Source organism: Protopterus annectens, chromosome 1.part0 (genome assembly GCF_019279795.1).
Source record: "Protopterus annectens isolate FY-2018-M chromosome 1.part0, PAN1.0, whole genome shotgun sequence".
Taxonomy (NCBI): Eukaryota; Metazoa; Chordata; order Ceratodontiformes; family Protopteridae; genus Protopterus; species Protopterus annectens.
Genome location: NC_056725.1, coordinates 839047019 through 839065372, shown reverse-complemented (window position 1 = coordinate 839065372; position 18354 = coordinate 839047019). Strand labels below are relative to the sequence as shown.

Genomic DNA, 18354 nt, shown 5'->3' with positions numbered 1-18354 from the left:
GGCTATAACCTTAGTTGATCCCACTGCTGCTGCTAAGCACTTAGTTGCAATCTTGCTCTTTCTGATAAAAAATATTGATAAGTATGGTGAAGAAAAGTGTATACTTCAACTTTTATTTTCAAAATTTTGAATTGTCAAGCTCGTATGTTAGTTTGGACAAAATGTGACAGTATGAGGAATGTTTTATCTGCAGTTTCTTCTTGTGAGAAAAAAATTTATTGCACAGGTCACTACTAATTGTTTGCAGTATGTGTATGACTGATTATTTTCCAGGGCTATGGCCATTGGTACTCTCTTAAGGAGGTTTCCATGGCTGCATTCTCAGAACCTCCCAGTTGATAACAGTGAGATTTGAAATTCTCCCTTAGAGGTTTAACGTGCTAAGGTTTAATCATAATAAAATAAACTTCAGTCATTGGCAGATTAAATATAATTTATTAAAAGATATAAGAAAGTACTCAGGAAGTCATGGCTCCCCAGAACTAAAGAATTCATAATATTTTATCGGAAGACTTTAACAAAGTAGTAAACTTTATCAGTCAAACTACTGCTATCATCCATTAGAAAAATGCAAATACACTTTATAATGCAGTTTATTCTTAAGATCATCACTAAATATCTAATAGAAGTATATCAAGTTTAGTAAAAATAGATTTGCAACTTATCTACATTTCTAGCTTAACAATTCAGTGATAAAGGGCCTCCAAGATGCTGCACATTGAGTAACAGCTTAATTCTAGCTTTCCTAGTGTGAAAACAGAAACTCAGCAGAGAAGGGCCAGTGCATTTGTGTTTATGGGTACATTTCAGTAAATGGCTAGTAAATGTACTGCTTGAATGCCAAGAAAAAAAGAAATAGAGGACCTGGAAAAACTCTGCTACAAATACTGAGGTCAAAACTCTGGGGAAAGTTATGCCGCTGTTCGGAAAAAAGCAATGCAACCTCCGGACATGAATGCCAGTAACCTACAGGAAGATACAAGACAACTGCACAGAAACCTGGTTAAACTAAATGAAACAGTGATGGAGTATTTCAACACAAACAATAAAAACCTGGAAAAATGGAAGAAGTTGCAAAAAGTTATTCAGATATGGTGAGAAAGCTGCAAAAATCAGAAGTCGAAATGAAGGAAAGGTTGTCTGAATAGGAGACTGCTCAGGAAGAGATGTTTAAAAAAATAGTAGAGTTAGAGGACAGATCACATAGGGAAAACTTGATGATTTTCAGCTATACCAGAGAAGCTGGATGGAACAGACTGCATTAATTTTATGAAAGTGCAAATAAGCAACTTGACTGGTATTCCACAGCAGTTAGTTGAAAAGGCACATTGTGTATATGCTCCAAACCTGGCTGAGACAGCAACCTTAGACCTTTAATAGTAAAGATGCAGTCCTGCCAGCAGGAGGAGTTGATTTTGACAAAACTGTGGCAGAAGGACAAAGTACTAAAAGTGGGAGACAGGAGAGTTTTGTGGAGAGTAATTACTTATTGTAAACCATGTAGAAGAGAAACAAATTTATTCTACTGCTCAGGGAATGTCGACACAGGCGTGAGATTCAAACTTCTGTACCCAGCTGTCTTCAAAGTATTCTTCCCTGGGGTGGCAAAGTCATTTTTTGATGAAGTACACACTAAGGAGGAAATACAGAAGTTTGTCCAGCAAAAAGTGAGCTATGAAACAGATTCTGCTGCTTGCTCTTCTGGTAATAAAGACCACAGAGAAGACTGTAGCTGTGAAACTTTTCCAGTGTTTCAAAGGAAAATGTTGGGGTGAAAGAAGAGAGCATGAGAGCTGATTAGAAGAATTGAAAGTACGTTGGAAATGAAGCAGAGACAGGATTTGGGAGATGGAGATGAACAGTAATAAATCCAGTAACTTAATGTGGGTTTACAATGCAATAATTATATGTATGAAATGCACCAGAATCCAGCACCCGGAGTGTGTATAGCAAAAAAACAGATTTATTGTAAACCAAACCGGTTTCAGCAGTTAGCTTTCTTCAGTGGTATGGTCAGAATGATTAGACAGTCCTTATTTATACATTATTCAGATGAAGCATATGACATCATTTCCTGTTTAGATTGATATTACACTAAGACATTAGTCTAATACATGACCAAAAAATATACATAAAATTAAAATAAAACAGTGGAAAAAATGTAATTTATAATATATCATCATAATGAGAAACCCACAAATATTCCAGAATTGTACTATTAATAGCATCTTAAATGATAAATATATCAGACCAGTGGAAATTATTAGAAAATGGAATTTGAAACAAGAAATGTTTATAACCATGGTAGAAAATGTGAACAAATAGTTTATAACTTATCATTGAGGCCGGGTGGAAACAAACCACCCAATTTGATTATCCATTTAGTTTCTTTGCTGTTTAACAGTTTATGCCATCCAGTTTTGAATGCTCTGTGACCAACAATCTTATCAATACAAATGAAAGAGAACTGAGCTGTCTTGTGTACAACAGTATGTTTATACAAGGCGTTAGTAGTCCTGGCATTTCTAATGTCACCTAAATGCTCAGAAATACGAATACGCAACTGTCTAGAAGTTTGACCAATATAGAATGCCCGACATGTACATGTGGCCAAATAGATCACCCAGTCCGTGCTGCAATTTGCAAAATGATTAATGTTAAATATCCTACCTGTTCTATATTGGTCAAACTTCTAGACAGTTGCGTATTCGTATTTCTGAGCATTTAGGTGACATTAGAAATGCCAGGACTACTAACGCCTTGTATAAACATACTGTTGTACACAAGACAGCTCAGTTCTCTTTCATTTGTATTGATAAGATTGTTGGTCACAGAGCATTCAAAACTGGATGGCATAAACTGTTAAACAGCAAAGAAACTAAATGGGTAATCAAATTGGGTGGTTTGTTTCCACCCGGCCTCAATGATAAGTTATAAACTATTTGTTCACATTTTCTACCATGGTTATAAACATTTCTTGTTTCAAATTCCATTTTCTAATAATTTCCACTGGTCTGATAATATTTATCATTATCATTTAAGCTGCTATTACTAGTATAATTTTGGAATATTTGTGGGTTTCTCATTATGATGATATATTATAAATTACATTTTTTCCACGGTTTTATTTTATTTTATGTATATTTTTTGATCATGTATTAGACTAACGTCTTAGTGTAATATCAATCTAAACAGGAAATGATGTCATATGCTTCATTTGAATAATGTATAAATAAGGACTGTCTAATCATTCTGACCATACCACTGAAGAAAGCTAACTGCTGAAACCGGTTTGGCTTACAATAAATACGTTTTTTTGCTATACACACTCAGGGTGCTGGATTTTGTTTGTAGTATTCAAGGTTGGTTTATCCGTGCATCAACCGTACGTGCTAGCCTGCTCTTCTGTACTTGAAATACACCATAACAAGAAAATCTAGAAATATTGGACTTTTTCCGAATTTGTTGGACTTGTGGGGGGACTGTAAAACATATGCCCTATTTCATGTCATTAATGTTCAAAATATGCTTTGGGGTGAGGGTAAAAGGAAGAAAGTTAACAGTAAGTAAAGATTTTTTTCTTAGCACTATTTTTGTGGTGTACAGTTTTCTTTGCATGCTGTAAAGTAATGGTTTTGCCGTTATTTATGTGTAATGAAGATTGTAAACAGCTGCTATTTTTTTCATTCTCCCTTCTCTCTCGGTTTTAAAAAATTTAGGCAATGCAATGAAAAAAAGCCTAGTTAACAAAACATGGCAAAAGAAAAATGAATGTGCTTTCTCATTCTTGCATGGTGAAATGACTGGGATTAAGGACCTTAGACTGAATGTCCTTCAAGGATGCATCTGCAGTCATAACATATGGGTTGTCCTGCCTCAGGCAGCCCTTCGGTCGGCCGGATTCCAAAGTCTGGGTCTGGCCTTGGCTGATGTCGCACTTTCCCCGACGTCAGAGCGTCTGGGGTATAAAAGCATCAGCCGACGCCATTTTCCTCTGTCTTTCTTGCCGCGCGGTGCCCGAAGCAGAAGCTGTTCGCAAGTGCCGGTCGGTCAGATCCAGTGAATTCAGCCGAAGACTTCGAAAAAAGCTAAGTACCCCGTTGGGGACTCTTTCTTGCCTCAGCCGATGTCAGACAAAGTAAATAATTGTTTAACTTGTGGGAAACAAATACCTCATAAGGATTTCCATTCCTACTGCCTTCCTTGCTTAGGCCCAGACCACGACGTATCAGCCTGTTTAGCCTGTGCTTCCTTCAACCGACAAACTCTTAGACGTCGGTCGGAGTTTGCAGAGGAATTTTTTGGAGCCGCTTTTGCTTATAAAATGCCGTTGGAGACTCCGACTTCGCATATGGTCAAAAAACGCAAGGAAAAGGACCGGCACTCGCGGCCCGTGGTTTCGGCTGAAACCACGGCTAGGCCTATCGCGAGTGCCTCTGTTTCGGCCAAAACCGAGTCCTCAGATTCCTTCTTCCGAAACCATACTTCCGACCACCGAGGCCCGGGAGGCCCCGGCTGAGTCAGCTTCAGAGCTTCCTACCGAAACCAGTGTTCAGGAAATGTCCGACACCATACCTTTGGACATTTCTACTCCTGCACGTGGGGCAGCTAGGCCCCCTGCTTCCATGTCCATTAAGGCCTTTTCAAGGGCTAAAGCTGCCAAACTTTCTAAAGCTTTGCCTACAAAATCTACCTCACAGAGGCCTTCCTCTAGTTCACAGATCCTCAGCCTTGCTGAGGACCTTATTTCCTTAATTAGGGGTTCACAACCTCACCCAGACAGGGCCCCTCTCAACCTCCTCCAGACAAAAGGCCCAGGACTGACCCCTCTGACCCACACTCCTCAGATGTTTCCACGGATGGATTTGAGTTGTCAGACCACCAGGAAGGGGCTTACTCGCCTTATGAGGATTCAGATGCTGAGGAATCTATCCCTTCGGCCTCCCCTCCTGAAGAGTTTTCCTTTGGTGAGACTCTACACTCCATGAGAGCGCATTTTCAATGGCAAGGTCAGGATTTCTCTGATTCTAGAAAAAGATTAAGGACCTTTTTGCATTTGCCTCAGCATAGGCCCTTAGCTATACCTCCTGTTCTGAATGTAATTGATGATGTGTACAATGATGTCAGTACAGCCCCTGATACTCTTCCTCCGGCCCCTGCCAAACCTGACAGATACTACAGGGTCCCGGATTCTCATTTCCATCTGTATAAAGCCCATTCTGCAGACCCAGAAACTATTTCTCAGGGCCCTAAAGGGGTTGCGGCCGCTACTGCCAAAAATCCTCTACCCTCTGAAAGAGAGTCTAGAGCTTTAGAGAGATGGAGAAAGAAGGTGTATACTTCTGCAACTCTTTCTGTCAGGGCATTAAACTGTCAATTTCATATGATACAGTACCAAGAGTATTTGTTAGATGAACTGAATAAAAAAACTTTCTTCTCCTGAGCCCCTAGACCGTAAATCCATTCAGGATTTGGTACACAACTCGCAACAGGTTAGTAATCATTTCTTAAAATGTGGCTATGATGCACTGGAGGCTTCATTTAGATCAACTATGACTGGGGCAGTTATTCGTAGAAATGCTTGGCTGAAGGAGCAATCTTTGCCAGACCATGTCAAAGCTAAACTCCTGGATGCTCCAATGGAGAAACAAAATTTATTTGGCTCCTCTGCTCAGGAGATCTTAAAAAAGGTTGAAGAAAAGGCAAAATCTGTGCAAACAGTTAAAGATTTCCTGCAAGTTCAACCACCGAGATTCAGCAGAAACTGGCCTACTAAGAATTGGTCCTTTACAGACTCTGACAGAGCCCAGAGAGGCAGGAACAGGTGCCCTAGAGGCAGAGGTCAATCGAAGGGCTCCTACAGAGGCAGTCAGTGGCAGCCTGCCAACCAGAGGAGTAGTGCAACAGCAACAACCACTACACCAGGACAGGCTCAATGACTTAACTCTGATTCCGCCTACCAGCGATCAACTGGAAGCACCCTTGGGCGGAAAGCTGGCTTTATTCTCAAAAAAACTGGCATTATATTACAAAGGATACATGGACACTGCAAATAATAGACAAAGGATACAGGTTCCACTTTCACACTTTGCCAAAAAGAAGCGGAATGCCAAACCTTCCACCAAATCAGAGGGCAGAGGCTTTAAGACAAATCAGCAATTTACTTCAGATGAAAGCTATAGAAAAGGTACCATGTTCAGAACAAGGCCAAGGATTTTACTCCAGACTATTCCTTGTACCAAGAAAAGAAAATCAATGGAGGACTATTCTCTACCTGTCCGCACTGAACACTTACCTCATTGTGCCAAAATTCAAAATGCTGACCCTACAGCAACTTCTTCCCATGTTGGGCAAGGAGTCTTGGCTGGTGACTCTAGATCTCAAGGAGGCATACCTGCACGTCCCTATTCGACCAAGTTGCAGAAGACACCTCAGATTTCTTGCAGGATCAGAGCATTATCAATTCTCAGCATTGCCCTTTGGCTTATCTACTGTGCCCAGAGTATTCACGAAATGCCTGGCATCAGTAATTGCACATTGCAGACTACAGGGAATTCAAATTTACCCATACCTGGACGACTGCCTAATACAAGCGGACAACAAGAAAAATTTGATAAAGGACTTGGCCTATGCCATACACCTGCTACAGACCTTGGGATACACAGTCAACATCCAAAAGTCAAGACTAGTACCATCCCAAAGGATAACCTTTTTGGGTGCAGATCTGGACACAACCACCCAAATGGCTTTTCTCACAGAAGAAAAACAAAAACAACTTCCAGATTACTTCATGACTCTGACAAGACAAACTCAGCTTACTGCAAGGAAAATCCTGCAGGCCCTGGGTTACATGGCATCCTGCATAATTCTAATACCACATGCCAGGCTGCATATGAGGAAATTACAATGGTACCTAAGGAGTGTATGGTCTCAACACAGTCACAGTTTAGAAACCATGATACCAATCATTCCATGCCTTCAAAAGGAATTCCTGTGGTGGGCTTAGGCTTGCCAGTCCAACAGAGGGTTGCCTTTCAACAAACCAAAAACAAGGCAGACCATCACCACAGACGCCTCAGACCGAGGATGGGGAGCTCACATGGAGGGCAAATGTATCCAAGGCCTATGGCCTCAAGGACAGCTAAGCATGCACATAAACCAAAAGGAAATGCTGGCAGTGAGGCATGCAATCGAGGCATTCAAACCATTCCTCCAACAAGGACACCTGTTAATAAGGACAGACAACACCACGGTCATGTGGTACATAAACAAGCAGGGAGGCACACATTCTTACCCTCTATGCCGGATGGCTATGAATCTGTGGGAACTATGCCTGAATCTCAATATCCAACTACAGTCCCAATTCGTGCCAGGGAAAGAAAATGCACTGGCAGACAGCTTAAGCAGAACTACCATGGATGCACACGAATGGATGCTGCACCCAGACATCTTCCAACTCATAGCAAAGACATGGGAAATGCCGGAGATAGATCTGTTCGCCTCCCCACTCAACCATCCACTGAAGACATTCTGCTCAAGGGCATACCACCCACAAGCTTGGAGGGTGGACTCTCTCTTTTTCAGCTGGAAAGCCCTAACAGTATATGCCTTCCCACCTCTCCCATTGATGTACAAGGTTCTACTGAAGATCAGGGAGGAACAGCCAAAAGTGATACTAATAGCTCCGGACTGGCCAAGACAACACTGGTATCCATGATCGAGAAGCATGTCTCAGGCAAAATCATGGCCTCTCCCCCTATGGCCTCTTCTTCTGACGCAGAACAATTTCAAGACCCTGCATCCCAACTTGAAAACATTGCAGCTAACTGCCTGGAAAATTCCTTAAATCCCAATCAAACTGCTTTATCTCAGAGGGTGAAGGACATTATCCTGGAGGCTCGCAAGCCTTCCACAAGGAAGACATACTCAGCTAAATGGAAGAGATTTCTCATTTGGAGCACATCAAAAGGCTCAGATGTCACAGTGGCAAACATAACAAATATCCTAGAATACTTAGCAGAATTGTTCCACAATGGCCTGTCCTATTCTTCCATTAAGATTCATGCTTCAGCAATTTCAGCAGAATACAATGTGGATCCACCTATCTTCTCACCCTCTCCTCCGACAATTCCTGAGAGGGATCAAAATATTAAACCTCCAAGAAGACCCTCTACCTGCCTGGGATCTCAACTTTGTGCTGGAGAAACTGACACTTCCTCCTTTTGAACCAGCAGCATCAGCGGATCTACAGTTTCTATCTTGGAAAACTGCATTCCTTCTGGCAATCACTTCAGCAAGAAGAGTATCTGAGTTACAAGCATTAATGGCAGTGCAGCCTTTTCTTATTTTCCACCAGGACAGGGTTTCACTAAGAACCAATCCTACTTTTATGCCAAAGGTGGTATCTAGGGTATCCTTGAACCAAGCTATTCACTTGCCTACGTTCTTCCCTAATCCACAGAATAGAGGGGAAAAACCTTTGCACACCCTGGATATACACAGACAACTACGCTACTACTTGGACAGAACAAAAACTAGCAGAAAAACTGACCAACTTTTTGTAGCATATGCAACTGGGGTGCAAGGAAGAGCAATTTCCAAACAGACAATTTCAAAATGGATAGGAAATTGCATTTGATTTTGCTACTCCTTTCACGGAAAGACAGTTCCTGAAAACATTAGGCCTCACTCCACAAGGGCCACGGCCACCACTACAGCCTTCCTACGAGGGGTGGCTACCAAGGACATTTTAGAAGCTGCTACTTGGAGCTCCGTGCATACATTTGCCAAGCATTACAATCTACCTTTATACTCTAGATCCAGAGCAGGGTTTGCTACTGCAGTCCTGCAGGGGATCTTAACTACACCATCCCTTTCTTAGTACCTCCTCCCCCAGATTGGCTATGGTATTCTACCCATATGTTATGACTGCAGATGCATCCTTGAAGGACATAGTACAGTTTTGTACCTACCATAAATGTAGATGTCCGATAGGTATGCATCTGCAGTCAGGATTACCCTCCCTCCTTCCCCTCTGTGGTATTCCTAGGGTTCTTACCCCTCTTTTAGCTAGTTGGGGGAATCTATTATGGTGTATTTGTTTGTTTATACATGTATATAATTTGCAAATGTTTGGAACTTTTCAGCATTTATCCAAATTTAGCCTTCCTAGAGGGCACCTGGCATCTGGGGCAAGAAAAACTGAGGAAAATGGCGTCGGCTGATGCTTTTATACCCCAGACGCTCTGACGTCGGGGAAAGTGCAACATCAGCCGAGGCCAGACCCAGACTTTGGAATCCGGCCGACCGAAGGGCTGCCTGAGGCAGGACAACCCATATGTTATGACTGCAGATGCATACCTATCGGACATCTACATTTATGATAGGTACAAAACTGTACTTTTTAGTAACAGGTTTTAAGAGTAAGCAGGTAAATGAAAAAGAATATTGAATATTATAAGGCTTTTCTTTTTAGCAAAAACATGTATGCTCAGTAACATTTCTGCAGCTGGTCTTCATGTTTCCCTGGAAACAATCTGATAAAGAAAAACTGGCTGCCTGGTTCTCATACCTCAGTAGTGACAATCTGATAAAAAGAAACTGGCTACAAACTGCAAGAGTGGCTGTCAATTGTTCATCTTCCCTTCTGAAGCATGTTCCATCAATGAACAAAATTTAAGTCTGGATTCTCCAGAGGAGTATCTTTGAGATCGTGTCTAGGAGGAATCACATTAACAAAAACACAATCATGCGATTCATCTTAATCAGCAGTAAGGATAAGAGAGGCTGGATTCAAAGGAAGGGCATCTAATAATTTGCAAAGATGGATTGTTAAGTAGAACTAGCTTATATTTGGAATGTCCAAAAGCAGAAAGATATTGTGTTACTCTTTAATAAGAAAGCATTAACCGGGCAGTTGCAACTACAGCTCTAATTCAAGGAAGAAGTGCGGCTGCCACTATATCAAGACTTTTAGTGTAATAAGCAACTGGTCTAAAACCATAATTTCTTCTCTGCTAATAATCCTAATGCTACCTTATTACATTTGCAACAGAAAAGAACACACTTTTGAATAGTCTGGCAGTCCTAATTCTGGAGGATTTAAAATGAGAAATTTTAACTGAGTAAAAGTTTGTTCATAGCAGGGTTGCCTTGGGGAGGAGATCAGGGGTGTTCATTTTCAATAGCTCTAATAAAGGCTTAATTATTTGAGCATCTACTGTCTATGATAGCCTGCTAAACTTTAAGTTGTCTTAGAGTAGTAGGTCTTGGTGCCGTCTGTATAGCTGTAATGCAAGAAAGCAAAATGTCATGCATTTTCAGAGGTTAGGTATCCTAAATACTGGACTTGCAGTTGCTGAAGCTTAGATTGGTTTACATTGAATCCTAAATCAGCTAATGTAGTTAACAGGAAAGCATCATCAGTCTGGCAGTCGGCTAAGAAACTGGATGCTGAGAAGAATAATCTACATACTGTACTAAGGCAGACCCACAAGGTAACAGTACTTTATCTAGCTGGGTTTTGTTCCATTTCCCTTGAAAATAAAGGGGATGATACTACATAACCTTGGGGTAAGCATTTCCTTGGGTATTTGTAAATGGAAACAAATACTGACTATCTGGGTGTTCAGGGTGTATTGAGATAGAGAAGAAAGCTGAGGAAATGTCAGTAACTGAAAAAATAGCAGAAGAGGGAATTGAGTTAAGAATAGTTGCAGGGTTAGGTACTATGGGGAAAGCAAGCACAACTACTGTATTTACAGATGTTCTTCGTGTTTCACTGTTGTAGTCATCTCATTTGGATTATCTGCTTGCAGTAGCCCTCGGTTGGCCTAATTATCAGTCTTGGGTCCTGCATCGGTTGCTGTCTCATCTTCCTTGACATCAGGTAGTCAGGGATATAAAGCATGCAGCAGACGCCCATTACATCAGTCTTTCTTGCCGTGCGGTGCCCGAAGCAGAAGCAGTTCACAAGTGACGGTCGGCCGACTCCTGAAATTTTCGTTTGAGTTTCAGATCCAAAGTCTTCAACTAAAGCCAAGTACCCCATTGGTGAAACTTTTTCTTGCTCTAAACCGATGTCAGTAAAACTCAGTAATTGTATTTCTTGTGGAAAGCAAATACCTCATAAAGATTTTCATTCATACTGTATTCCTTGCCTAGACGTACACCACGACGTACCTTGGTGTCGGTTCTGTTCCTTATTTAAACAACGAATTATTCGTCGTCGATATATCTACGCTTCAAAATATTTTGCTACTGTTGAATTATCCAGATATGGCTTCGGTAAGCCACCGACTACCGACATTCCGAAAAAAATGCAAAGATAAAGACAGGCCGCCTAGGTTCAAAGCTGTCTACAACGTTTCTCCTAAGCTAGTCGCCAGTTCGCCAGTACTCAGTGAGGGGCTTTCACAGCCCCTGATACCTACTACTTCAGATTCGCAGGCCTCTACTGAGACCCATCCAGAGTCCAGAATGCCGCGAGATGCTTCTGCTGTGGAACCTGCAGATGTCTCTACCTTGGATGGGTCCGGAGCCTCTGTGCAGGCACCTGCTTCTGAGGGTGTATTCAGGCCTACTGACTTGCATATTAAACTGACGCCATTAAATTCTTCAAGGCTTAAAACTCGATCCATGCCTAGAAAACGGACGCCCAGACTGCATGGTGAAGCCTCTATGCCTAAAAAACAAATTATAAGAATGGCTGAAGACCTTATTACTTTAATCAGGGGAAGCCAACCTTCTCCCTCTGAGACCTAGGACTGAATTTGCTTATGATTCTTCTGATCAGGATTCTGAAATTTCTGTTTCCTCTGATGACCATGATTTATCCTTATCTACCTATGAGGATTCTGATGCAAAGGACTCTATTCCCTCTGCTTCCCCTCCAGAGGATTTGTCTTTTGGTGAAACATTGCATACTCTTAGGGAGCATTTTGACTGGGAAAGTCAGGATTACTCTGATTCTAAAAAGAGGCTTAGGGATTTCTTACTCCTGTCCCAACACAGGCCTTTAGCTATCCCCCCTGTACTGGACATTGTTGATGATGCCTTCTTGGAGACTAGCTTGGCCCCTGACTCCTTACCTCCTGCTCCTGGAAAACCAGATAGCTATTACAGGGGTCCTGACTCTAAAGTTACTCTCTAAAAATCCTACTGGGGATCCTGAGACCATTTCACAGGGACCCAAGGGCATTAAGGCTACCACTGCCAAAAATCCTACCCCCTCTGATAAAGATTCCAGGGTGCTGGATAGAAAAGGGGGAAGGAGGTATACACTTCTGCAACCTTGGCCATTATGGCCTTAAACTACCAGTTTCATATGTTAAAGTATCAGCAGCATACTGCTTGATTGCTTAAACTGAAAATTGTTGATTCCTGACTGTGCTGAAAAAAAAAAGGAATTACAGGATTTAATGCATTCTGCTGAACAAATTGGAAAACATACTTTGCAATGTGGTTTTGATTCACTAAAGGCATCTTGCAGGGCTGCTGTTACTGGGTCTGTATGTAGAAGGCATGCTTGGCTTAAGGAGCAATCTTTGCCAGATCATGTTAAAGCTAAATTGCTGCATGCTCCCTTAAACAAGGAACGCCTATTTGGCAACAAAGCAGAAGTAGTACTGATGGAGGAAAAAGCTAAATCTATGCAAACTGTTAAATATTTCCTGCAAGTACAGCCTCCAAGATTTAATAGGCATTGGCACTCTAAGAATCGGTCCTTTCCTGCCTCTTCCAGGCCTTCTCAGTCCAAACCCAGAACCAGCAGAACACTCCGGCTTCAGTCCCAAGGCATGCACAGGACTAAGCAGTGGGGGAGCTCCCACTTCCAAAGCACGGAGTAGTAAGACCTCCCCCTTATGGTAAACTATCTCAATGACTTAACTTTAAAACTTCCAAGCCCTTCTCAACTGACTGCTCCTTTGGGGGGGGGGGGATTGCTCTGCAGGCAAAAAACTGGGAACGCATTACCCAGGACAAATGGGTTTAAAATATAGTTTCCCAAGGTTACAGATTCCACTTCCACACTTTACCAACCCCAAATGGTTGGCCAGCTCTACCCCTAAATCAGTGGGCAGAGGCTCAAAAGCAAGTTCTCTCTCAAGTATAAGGGCTATTCAAACTGTCTCAGAAGAGGAAAGGGGACAAGGTTTCTACTCAAGACTTTTTCTGGTGCCCAGGAAAAGACATCTCCAATCATCCTATCCTGGATCTCTCCATCCTAAACACTTTTTTGGTGATTCCCAAAGTTCAAGATGCTAACTCTTCACCAGTTGCTTCCTATGCTAGGCAAGAATGCCTGGTTGGCAACACTGGATTTAAATGAAGCCTACCTGCACATCCCAATCAGAGAATCTTGCAGAAGATACCTATGCTTCAAAGCAGGCTTCATGCACTATCCATTCTCTGCACTGCCCTTTGGCTTATCTACTGCGCTCAGGGTATTCACAAAGTGCGTAGCTCCAGTCATTGTATATTTCAGGCAAAGAAATATTCAGATATACCCATACCTGGACGGTTGTCTAATTCAGGCAGAAAGCCAGGACATACTATGGAATCATCTGATGTTTGTACAAAAAGTGCTAACTTCTCTGGGGTACACCATAAACGAAAATAAATCACATCTGGTACCCTGCCAACAAATTGTATTCCTGGGAGCAAGCTTGAACACAACTTCCCAGATGGCTTTCCTCACGCCAGAGAAACAAGTTCATTTGACAGCTTACTTCAAACTAATGGCCACAAAGACCCTGCTATCTGCAAGACAAATACTGCAAGCTTTGGGGTTCATGGCCTCCTGCATTCTCCTAATTCCATATGCAAGACTGCATATAAGGAAACTACAATGGTTTCTAAAAAGCCTATGGTGCCAACATTCTCAGGATCTAGAAGCAATTATTCCTGTCAAACCTTGCCTACAGTTAGAGTTCCTTTGCTTGGCAGAGGCCTGCCACCAAAACAAGGGACTGCCATTCACCCTACCCCCTGCCGCCCAAACCCGAACAACAGACATGTCAGCCTATGCATAGGGCCTCACTTGGCAGGGAGGTGCATTCAGGCCAAATGGAACCAAAGTCAAATGCACCTGCATATCAATCAAAAAGAAATGTTGGCTGTACAGAATACTCTGACAGCCTTCAATAACCACATTCTTCCAGGACAATTAATGGTAAAAACGGACAACACCAATGTTATGTGGTACATAAGCAAGCAGGGGGGAATCCACTCATACCCTCTCTGCAGACTAGGCATGGCTCTGTGGAACACAGCCTTGAACTACCAAGTGCACCTACAGCCTCAATTCCTACCAGAAAAGCTAAATACACTGGCAGACGATCTAAGCAGAAATCTCATGGGACCCACATGAGTGGAAACTGGAACCAAAGACATTCAACATGTTGATAAACAAATTGGGGAGCCCAGAGATAGACCTGTTTGCCTCCCCCCCCCCCAGAACTACCAATTGGGCAAATTCTGCACAAGGACTCCCCACAAACAAGCTTGGAAAGTGGATGCCCTATCGTTCACCTGGAAAAATCCATCAGTTTATGCCCTTCCTCCTCTGCCTCTCCTCTCCAAGGTACTACTAAAGATCAAACAGGACAAACCAAGGATGACACTGATTGCACCAGACTGGCCACGCCAACACTGATACCTACTCTTGCGCAGTGTGTCACTGCTGGCACCATGGCACTTGCCTCAGACCCCTACCCTGCTGTCCCAGCAGAAGGGCCAGGTTCTGCACCCTCAGCTTCAAACCCTGAACCTGGCAGCCTGGCTAATTACCTGATCTCTCCATTACCATCCCTCAGTAAACAAGTGTTAGATGTCATTCTGGAGGCAAAGAGTCCTAGTACTAGAAAATCTTATGCTGAAAAATGGAAAATATTCTGTTCTTGGAACCAAACTCAGGGGATGAGCACAGCAGTGCCCAATTTACCTCAGATTCTGAAATACTTAACTGAGATGCTTCACAACGGCCTTTCCTTTTCCTCCATCAAGATTCATGCCTCAGCCATTTCAGCTCATTACAACACAGAACCACCCTGTTCTCTCATCCAGTGCTCAAGCAGTACCTCATAGGGGCCAAAAATTTAAGACCACCTAGGAGAGCCCCTACTCTAGCCTGGGACCTTAACTTTGTATTGGAAAAACTCAGTCTACCTCCTTCTGAGCCAGCTGCCAATGCAGAGTTGAAATTCCTTTCTTGGAAAACAGCTTTCGTTTTAGCCATCACTTCAGCAAGAAGGGTGTCTGAATTACAGGCCCTTATGGCAGTGGAGCCTTTCATCATCTTTCATGTGGACAGGGTGTCCCTCAGGACCAATCCCTCCTTCATGCCCAAGGTAGTATCCAGTGTGGCTCTTAATCAGTCCATTCATTTACTAACTTTCTTTTCTAATCCACAGAACAAAGGGGAACGGATACTGCACTCCATAGATGTGCACAGACAACTTAGATTTTACTTGGACAGGGCTAAACCTCTCAGGAAATCTGAACAGCTGCTGGTAACATTTGCTGCAGGGGCAGAGGGTAAGGCCATTTCAAAGCAAACCATTTCTAAATGGATAGGCCATTGCATTAATTTTTGCTATAAGCACCATGGAAAACCTATCCCACATGGAATAAGACCACATTCAACCAGGGCTGCATGTACCTCTACAGCCTTTCTCAGAGGTATCCCTACCAGGGACATCCTAGAAGCTGCTACCTGGAGTTCTGTACATACTTTCACCAAGCATTACCATGTGTCAGTTGTCTCTAAATCCAGAGCTGGTTTTGCCACTGCAGTCTTTCAGGGCCTTATAGTTGGTCCTAATGCTATCTAAATTCCTCCTGCCATCCTTAGCTTTGGGAATCTACCCAAATGTGATGACTCCAACAGTGAAACATGAACATAGTACAGTTGTGTACACTTACCATAAGTGTTAGATGTCCGAGTGTATTCACTGTTGCAGTACTGGTTACCCTCCCTCCAGCCCCCTGATTTCTTTTGGCTATATCTCTATTCCTTTTTACTATGCTTAAAAGCTTTTTTGGTGTATTTGCTTTTTTGCTGGAGGTATAACCTTGTTTGTATATTTAATTGCTTCCCATTAGGGGGGCACCTGATATCTGGGGCAAGAAAAAGTGATGTAATGGAGTCTATTGCATGCTTTATACCCCTGACTATCTGACGTCACTGAAGATGAGACAGCAACAGACGCAGGACCCAAGACTTTGATAATCAGGCCGACTGAGGGCAACTGCAAGCAGAATAACGCAAATGTGATGACTGCAACAGTGAATACACTAGAACATCTACATTTGTGGTAAGTGTACACAACTGTACTTTCTTGGATCTTGGACAAATCTTTAAATGTCTTTGCAGGGTTCCTTTACTGCCACAATGGGTGTGTTACAAGGACTCCTAGCAGGAATGATTGAACCTTGTTGAAGCTATCCTGAAATAACTGATTTTATTCCTGTTTCTGCTCCTTCAGAAAGAGGATATTGCGCTACTATGGGCAGAGGTTTATGAAGTTTTCAAGTACTTTGTACTGGTGTAGTATCTCCAAGTCCTACCTCATTATCATGGGGTGTCCATAACTGCGACGGAATTGTATTTATTAAGACCGCATCTGATAGCTGTTACGGTATTGTGCCCATAAGGGAAGAAAAGAGCATGTCCTCATCTAAAACACCTGCTACAGCAAACATCGGCATCACCGGAGACTCACTGGGGATTTTTAAATGTATTCCATCTGGTGTACAGTATATTGTACATTGTAACTTAGAGAAGATCCCTACCTTAACGTTTAAGGGACACAGAGGTTCTAACAGGAAAAGTATGTTGGTCTGTCAGTGGTCCCAGCTGAATGGGAACTGACACTCTGTGTAGTCTAAAGAGACTCCTGATTTACCCCGACCCCTTGCACTGAGTTGCAGGACAAAGGGAGATTCTTAGCTACAGAAGCATTTAGCATTTATCTAGTAGCTCCAGTATCTATTAAAAAGGGAATACTGTTTTGAACTTTGATATTTACAAATGGGCCTTTTCTGGTGTACAAGTATGAAAGGAAATAGCTGTGATTCCTGTTCATGGCTGTTCTATTCATCTTTCTGCCAAGATGGTGGCTGCCTAGGAGTGTTCCATGTAGGAGGTTGTTGTCTCACATTTTGGTGGACAGTCTGCTGACCTTGTGGTGGCAGCTGATTATCAAATGGATTGTTAGACTGTATTGGCATGTCTACTGTCTATAGGAAACTACACTTCTCTCTCCAATGACCAGTTTGGCTGCATTTAAAACACTGATTTGCATTTGATCCTTGTCTCTGTTCTTGTGAATTTGGGGTATGATTATTAAAGTTCTGAGGAAGTGGTCCTTGATTTTGAGAAAATCTAAATCTATTGCATCCCTCTCTTCCTAATCTATTTTCCCTGTATTTCTGGTAAATTGTTGGGAGTTGTAGGTTTAATAATTTTTCTTGTCCATCTTGTCACTGTCATTTTTCATGAATAAGGATGTGGTAATTATTGAACCCGATTAACAAGTTCATGGAGCCCTAAACTCAACCAAGGTAAGCAAACCTTTTTTCAGCTGGTCTTAAATGGGGGGCAGTAAGCCATTGATAAAAGCATCTGAGAGACCTCTTACTGCTAAGCCTTAAGTAGGTTCGGTATAATCTGAAAAGGCTGCAAAAGAGTCTGTCATGTGCTGTAAATAAGATTCAGTTTACTCTGCCTCTCTTTATCTGGGACCAGTTAGGTACTGGTGGACATACTGCTGTAATAGCCTGTGATAAACTGGTCCTAGCTATCTGAAAAGCCGTATGCTGGGGAATAGGGTCTGGTATATTAGCATAATCCCAAATGCATTTCAATAGATCAGGCAGAATTGAAGTGCCCATTACTGCTCTGAGATCCTCTAAAGTAGGGTTTTGCAACTGAACATGTCCTTTTAAGGTTCTTGCATATTTTGCTGGATTTGTTCTGATTGATGAAAGTCCAAAATAGTTTGGAAATCAACAGCAGACCAAGGGCAAAGACCATATTTATAGTGGAAGTTGCTGCTTCTGAGTTAGGGACTTGTTACAGAGGATGTAGATGGGGTAGTTGGAGTAACTGTAGTTTCTCCAAGGAGGAATCAGAATATTCTTTATCTGTATTGAATTTATCAGGCTCAAAATAACCATCCTCATCTATAATTATTGAGAATTGAGTAACAAATTTTCATGAACATAGCTTTTTGCCATCTGGGGAAAGAAGATAATACCCCCTTTTGTATATTGCCTCAGAAACCTAATAAACATTTGAGGTAATTTAGATCCGGTATATTCTGAAACAAGTAAATAAGTAGTCCTAGGTTG

The 18354-nt window shown here is 42.2% G+C and overlaps 1 protein-coding gene across 1 annotated transcript in view; it reads left to right on the top strand.

The window, feature by feature from the left end:
- TMEM209 (transmembrane protein 209) overlaps window positions 1-18354 on the top strand; it is a 439863-nt gene that overhangs the window by 271913 nt on the left and 149596 nt on the right. Inside the window, 3 exon segments of the mRNA XM_044063801.1 lie at window positions 1650-1667; window positions 11333-11364; window positions 13663-13712. Coding sequence (XP_043919736.1) covers window positions 1650-1667; window positions 11333-11364; window positions 13663-13712 — 100 coding nt within the window.